The sequence below is a fragment of the Pyxicephalus adspersus genome, chromosome 3 (assembly GCF_032062135.1).
Source record: "Pyxicephalus adspersus chromosome 3, UCB_Pads_2.0, whole genome shotgun sequence".
Classification (NCBI taxonomy): Eukaryota; Metazoa; Chordata; class Amphibia; order Anura; family Pyxicephalidae; genus Pyxicephalus; species Pyxicephalus adspersus.
The window spans coordinates 55863169-55870541 of NC_092860.1; the positions used below are offsets into that span (position 1 = coordinate 55863169).

General features: G+C 40.4%; 1 protein-coding gene across 1 annotated transcript; it reads left to right on the forward strand.

The window, feature by feature from the left end:
• Window positions 1-2189: 2189 nt before the first annotated feature.
• TPGS1 (tubulin polyglutamylase complex subunit 1) lies at window positions 2190-4762 on the forward strand. The gene is made up of 2 exons (XM_072404759.1): window positions 2190-2521; window positions 4085-4762. Exons 1-2 carry the CDS (start codon window positions 2190-2192, stop codon window positions 4611-4613), a joined length of 861 nt encoding a protein of 286 aa, XP_072260860.1. The 3' UTR covers window positions 4614-4762.
• The last annotated feature ends 2611 nt before the right edge of the window (window positions 4763-7373 follow it).

Here is a 7373-nt window from a genome sequence, read left to right on the forward strand (position 1 = left end):
TTTAGTAAAACGATAATACTGCTTTGACTACCAAGGACCTGCCCACACACTGTGAGTATATGCAGAGCTTTTGGACAATTTAGCTTTGAGTGTGTGCCTACAGTATGTCAATAGAAACCTACAGTAGCTCCCTGCAAGAATTTGCCTGCGGATGATCAAATGGAGCAAAAGAAATGTGTTTTCCGCTACAGGAACAAGCTAGAAAAAATGCTGAAACGTCATCTATGGAGGAAAACAGAGGTTTTGGAGTAAATCCAGGTCATGCCGGGAAACATATATTAAAGACAACAAATCCTATATTACCAAACTTCCTGACCGGCCCTTTAATCAAGCCTGCTACTAAGTATTTATGTATACTGTCATTGTTGTCAACTTTATAGAAATGGTGACTTGAACAAACATCTTAAAGTTAACTTAAACTGGGAAAAACCCTCTGTGTATGCCATAAAGCCCTTATGGGGGGGGGGGGGGAGAGTGCTATACAGCTAGGGAACCAACACTGTCCCAAAGTTTTTCATGTCTTCAGTAAACTCCTTGGGTCCTACCAATGTTGCATACCAATACCTTAGCAGAGCTTCCCTGATGGATCAGACTTTTGCTTACTTAAGTGAAAGTCAGTCCCTGGTCCAGTTCTCCTAAAAGCTCAATAACTCTGGTCTTGAATTCACCAGTTTGGGGCAAACACTTAGGCATATAGCAGCCATTAAAAGCCCCTAGGGGACAGACCGGTGATGCCCCTCACATCACTGGCATTACCAGGTGAACTAACCTAGTCATGATCCCCTTCTCTAAGTTCTTTTGATGCAGGCATTTCTCTTTTAATGCCCATGGCGAAGCAATGATAATGTACTCATCATATAGCTGCCATACAACATTTTTGATTGAAATCGGTATTATCCATTATCCAGGGCAACCTTAACAGGTTACAATCAGCCAAACACAATGCTTCCAATGAGGTATATTCTTCCATACACATAGTGCTTAGAAGATGAACTGATTGCTGCATGGAACTAGTCTTCAAGGTTTCACTTATGAGATCTTCAGGGAGAATGGGTCACTGGGTCAACTATTTTTTACTTAAATAGCTTCAACAGTTTAGTTTTAGGAAGTCCCTCTGAGGACACATGACCACCCTTTTTATAATCATCCTAAAGTTCAGATCTCTCCCAGGCTTCTGCCACTTTTCTTAATGTCTCCATGAACAAAGTTAGGTAGACATAGCTCTGAATCACTTCACACAATTCTTCCTAACCATAATGAAAGAGAATGGGTTGCACACCCCGGCTTGTTGGTGAAATAATTGGTTGTTTGAATACTTTTCTTCTAAAATATATGCACCACATATGTAAATCCAAGACCATGTTCCACATAACACAGCATTAATATCAGTTTACTCCTCCAACTTGTTTCTGTTCTAGCTAGTCTCTGAATGTGAAATAGTCACACATTCCTCCAGGTGAAAGGGGGAACCCCAGAGCTCACATAACTGTTTTCTCCAGAAGGGCATCAGAAGAAAAGTGTCCTCTTTCTATCCTCTCCAGATGCCTACCCATGCCCCATCATCCATGCTGTTCTTTTTTCTCCCCCAGAAAAATATTGCTGTCTGTTAATTCATTACAGCGGACCGCCTTGTTGTAATGCATACAATGCAAAAAAAGCATATTAATATTCCTATGTATAATGAAGAAGCTTCCCAAGACCCTAATAGGCTCTGTAAAATGTACTCATTGCCTTATTACCTGAACAACATGTGTATATTAGTAATTAGTGTCCAAGGCATCTTGTGAAATACAGAAATATTTTTATTTATTTTGATAGATTGCAAGTGGTATCAGAATTAAATATCTGTATATTTTTTAAAGAAATACAGAAATATTTTTACACTTACACATTTCTATCCTTAATAGCAGGGCATACATGTATAATAATTATGTATTCTGGTGCTTTGGAAATTAGGTTTATTAATTTTTCTCGCACATTTCCCAAAATGTCATTTATTTACAGTTTTTATTGGATTAGAATATTTTTTATTACATTAGAATAATTTTGAGGATGATTGTTGCTTCAATTTTAAGGAGTGTATGCTTGTTCATATGGCGTCCTCAGTTGCCATGGCCACCAGAGTTTCCATTACCAAATATGGCGTCGTTGCCTAGCTATACAATGTAATACCGTTGCCCTCAGCAAAGATGGCGCCTGACTGGCTTCACACGGGCATCGCTATGGCTGACAGGAGACGTGCTGCAGGTAGCTCCCCGGTACCCCGGCCTCCCCAGCGACAGACCAGCGGAGCGGATTTCTTGGTTCAGGCTGGAGTGCGGACTATGATGAGGGAAGCTGTCCTCAAATTAGTAGAAACCAGGCCGGAGGATCCCGTGGCTTTTCTGGCAGATTACTTCGGGAGGCTCGGCCCGGGCCCTGCAGGTGGAGCTGCGGCTGCTGATCTGTGTCCGCAGCTACCAGGACAACTGCGATTAGGCCGCGCCCTGTGGTACCTCAAGCTGGCCCATCACTCGCAAAGGTGTGATGTTATCAGTGACAAAATGTGATATGGGGTGGGATGCGGCAATGTGCTTTATGGCAGAGGGGACGGGGGCTCTGCCTGTGTTAGCATGAATCAGGAAATATTAGACAGTCAGCATTTTCATTGTCTGGGTAAAGTGATCCTGCACATCCTTGATAAAAGCCCTTAATCCCTTCACCAACTAGGTCCAGTATGTCCCACACCATCCCGGTTCTCCTCTTTCTGACATTGGCCTGAACCATGAGCGTGGCCATCAGAGTTCTTTCTCACGTCTCCTCGTCTCGCACTATGCATGCGTAAGATTGGCACTTTTTTAGCATTCCAGGAAAGCCCCTGATGAAGCATTCCCAATCTCCGCCATGGCCAGAAGGAGCAGCCCACGAACTCCTGAAAGATGTGTGCAAATGTCCCAGGAGGCTGCCGGTTCTCCCATCAGTCATCATGGCAGTAAAGATGGAAGGGTGGAAATGCCAAAACATTTTTAAAAAATTAAAAACAAAACTTTTTTCCTATTACATAAAGGCCTAGCTACCCACTTACATAAAGTTAAAGATGTGATGATAGGTCCGCTTGTTTTTTCACATCATTTTTTTTTTAAATGTAAATGTAAATGTAAATTTACATTTTTAAATGTAAATGTAAATATCAAATACAATTACTTTATTTTTTTTTTTTTTGGTAACGTGCCTCTAACTTCCTTATATCTTGCCAAGGTAAGGATGACATGTACCTCTCTCCTCCTGGAATATCTACATCACACATCCCGGTCAGATGTAGTTTCCATCCCAATGATATCCTGTGATATGTTGCTCGGTCACAATGGCACCAGATCTTAATTTGTGCAAGAAATCAGGAAGGTGGCTTTAAGGAATAACAACACACAGCTGACTAAAGCTAGGTACGCACTTGCAATAATTAACATTAGAAAAAGAACGACTAATGAATATCCACCATTCCACCATCAAAGTTTTTTTGTTAACAAACGGTCGTTAATTGTTCATTTCCAACGATAATTATTGCAAGTGTGTACACAGCTTTATAGAAGTGAGACCATCTTTAGAAGAGCGGTGGGTGATAAGAGGACAGTGGATGCAGGATTTGCTAGGGTCCTATATGTATATGCAGCCTAGGTCACTACACAAGCTGTCATTTAACCTAGAAGTGGACCAGAACAACTATGGAGGAGGAGGCATGGAAGAGGGCTTGGAGTGGATTAAGTCAGGAGGGCAGCTTTGATCAAGAGGGAGGCATGGCTAACTTTTGATGGGAACAAGATCTGCTTCAGAAGAGTGGTGGGTGAGAAGAGGCCAATGCAGGATTCACTCAAGTATGTTTATGCAGCCTTGGCCATCATATGGCTTGTCATTAAACCCAGAATAGGACCAGCCCTGAACTATAGAGGAGGGTGCATGGAGCAGGGCTTGGGGCCTGGGGGTATTGCTTGTAATTTTTTTTAAATATTTTTTGTTTATAGGAGGTGAAGGTAATTCAATAAATACTTGATGTGGGCTTTAGGATTTAAAATGACTTGTTTTTTCTAATACATGTTTTTATGATCAGGACTGCTTTTAACAACAATCTGACCGTTGCTTATGACTGCCTCAGCGCTGGAGGAAAGAAAAAAAAGCCAGGTCTGAATGGCAAGCTCTACACTGACTTGTTGACCAAGATATGCCATGAAGGTGATCTACCTAAAGAGATTTCCTCTGCTCTACTAAAAAAGATACAGTGCCGAGACCATGAAGCTGTGCCATTTGACGTCTTCCGTTACGGAGTAGTCACTTGCTTTGTGATGATGGAGTTCAGATCTAAAGCGGATACTTTGTTCAACATTCTAGATGAGGATAGCCAGTCAGACCAAAGGGTTTGCCAGACAGTACTGGACACTTTAAAAGAAGCATTGGTTGCTAGTGACCTATCAGTCCCTGCTAGTTATTTGGAAGCTGGTTCAAAACTAGGACCTGATTGTTTGGCCGTTGCCATGGACCGTGCACTTTTAGGTAAAAAAACAGGCGTCCCTATGAGCCGCAATGAATTTTTAAAGGAAGCATGTTCCCTTTTTCTTGATAAAGTCAAACCAATGCATTGAATGGCTTCAAAGGACTTCTTAAAAAACACAACTTTTGTGATTTTCTACATTGCACCCTCCAGCAAACAGTGTAATACAATAGTAAATATATTGATACCAACAGGACAGATTGTGTAGACATTGTCCTATTTCCAGCTATGAAAATGTTGGCTTGCTTTGTCTTTTCTGCCCCTGTATCATTTCCTGTTCAGCCCTTCACTTGTGTATGCATGAAATCAAAATGTGTTGTTATAGCCTGTTTCATTATATGTTTCAAATAGAATTCTAACCAAAATTTTTATTCAATTTTGATAGAATTGAGATCGTTTAGAACTACTTCAATTTTATTAATTTATTTCTAAGTAATTTCTATCTTTGTCTTTTGTTGTAAGGTTTCTCCTCCATTCCTGTTTGGTTTGACAGATATTAAAGTGCAATAGGGAAATGAACAGCAATACCATACAAATCTCCCCTATGGGGACACAGGTGGATCTCCTGTTTACTTAAAGATGCCTTGTCTGCTTGGGTCCCGGTGTTTATTACCAATACGTAGCTCCCCTCAGCACAGCTCAGATTTCTCAGGACCAGTAATTCCAGATGTTCCCTGTAGAACCACAAGATGGTAGGTCTGTTGTAGTGGAAGGCGCTACTTCAGTAATAGGTCTTAAGCAGACCATCTTCATTTTGTAACTTGTATTGGCTTGCATTATGTGGAAACCTTTGTTCATCATATAGGTAAATGGCAGTCTGTTTATGTCTGTCACATTCTTCTCAGTAGAAAGATCTCACCTGTGTGAGGAGACTCTTTTTGAAATATATCAATGACTGCCCCCCCCCCCTTCTGATGATAGCAGTAAGCATTGTGTAATATACCCCTGAGGTACAAGAGGTTGGAGGGGACTTGCATCTCCCTATACTACTGATGTCTATTTATTTAATATGCATGATGCAGAATTTTACTACTGCTGTAGTAATAATGAATGAAATAAAATATTTTCAAATATGCCTCAATACCTTATTGTTCAGTTATTATTATTCCACATACAATGTCACATCTCAAGTAAAGGGGTATTTTGTGTATACAATTCATCAACCACAGTTTAGTCAGAAATCTATTCCTATTTGACAAGAATTCAGACTTTATGCTTGTTAGGTTGATGTACATTTTGTTAGTTTAACATCTCCCTACCCCACTGTTAAGTACTTAGTGGCCTCTAATGGAGCATGTGCTTTTTTATCATGTTATTGGCCCTGGAACTTAGCTGAATTACAATGGTGAAGCTTAATGAAGAAGGCGAAGAAAGAAGTCAAAGATTTGCAAAAATGTTGGTGGACGTAACGAGTATACCTTATGGGGGGAAATCAATTCACCGAAGCTGGCACAGCATTGATGCCCGTTTAACAGATAATATACTTTGTTGTTAAGATTAGGTGATTATGTTTGCACAAGGCATGTTTTAAAGTGTGGGCTCTACATTACAAAAGGACATAACAGCAAAGGCCTTCACTTGGCAGAGTGGCAGGGCACTGAGGACTGCACAAGCACACATCTGTAGATTTTATAATTGTTTTGTGTTTTCAACATGTATTATTGCTTCTTCAGACTTGTCTATGTTATTTCTACATTTCTGCTGAGATTAATGGTAAGGTTAAGGTTCAGTTATGTTAGAACTGCATATCTGTATGTTAGCTTGAGCTAATCTGAAATTGTTATCGCAGAAAAGATTAGTCAAATCAGCCCATCAAGATTCTTGAAAGATGGTGAACTTGAATAAAGACTGTGAAGATCTTGGCATTGGTCTGGAAACTCATGTAGGTTGCAAACATAGAAGAGTGGAACGTTTTACGGTTTTTAGTTTAATATTAAGCATCAAAAGTAAATTTTAATTTTTGGGTGCTAAACCTTGTAGAACCATCAAATAAAAAATTAGACTCCTGGTTTATCAGTTTCAATGGCTGTAATTGATTCCCACCATGGGAAGGTTTGAGGGAATATTAGGTTCTTATTTATAAGTGGAGCCAATTGACACATTTACTTTTAAGCCAATGTAAAGATGTCTGTGAAAACCATCCTACAACCCACTGATACTTTTTCACCAACCCCCATACTGCTCTTTACCTGTTGCCTTTGGGTTTGGGGGAGCATGTGACTTGTGTTAATACAATGTTAAAGAATTCAAGTCTAACAGGCAATTTCTAGCCCAAGCATGAAGGTAATGTCACATCAGGTGACAATGGGCATTTTGATATACAGTAAAATGCAAGGGAAAATGAGTGTTGATGGAAATGAGGGAATCAGGTGTGAATGAGCAATGTACCAACAGAGTGCTAAAAACATTTACATGCAAAATAGTTTTATGGACACCAAAACATCTCTGATCTGATGGGGAACGGACTCATGAACGGGCCTTTTGGTATTTGATACTAAATGTAAGCAGGAGACATCAATCTCTTCCACTAGTAAACAACACACTCCTACTTCTATCCATCTACATTAGGGGTGTGAAACTCTGGCCTGAGGGCCAAATTTGCCCCCCAAAGGAAATTTTTTGGACCCCAAAGGAATTCTAAATATGAATTGCAGCTAACCTGCCTCTGCATTGAAATAGCGGCACTACTACAATTCCCGGCATCACTCGTAGACCATAAACCAGCGGCCTCTTTGCCTATGCGTGGCCCCACACTGAACTGTTTTATAGATGCAGGAAATTGTAGTAGCACTGCTATTTCAGGGAAGAAGGAGTTCCAGCCACTCATAACATTAGGCCCCGCATTGGACTG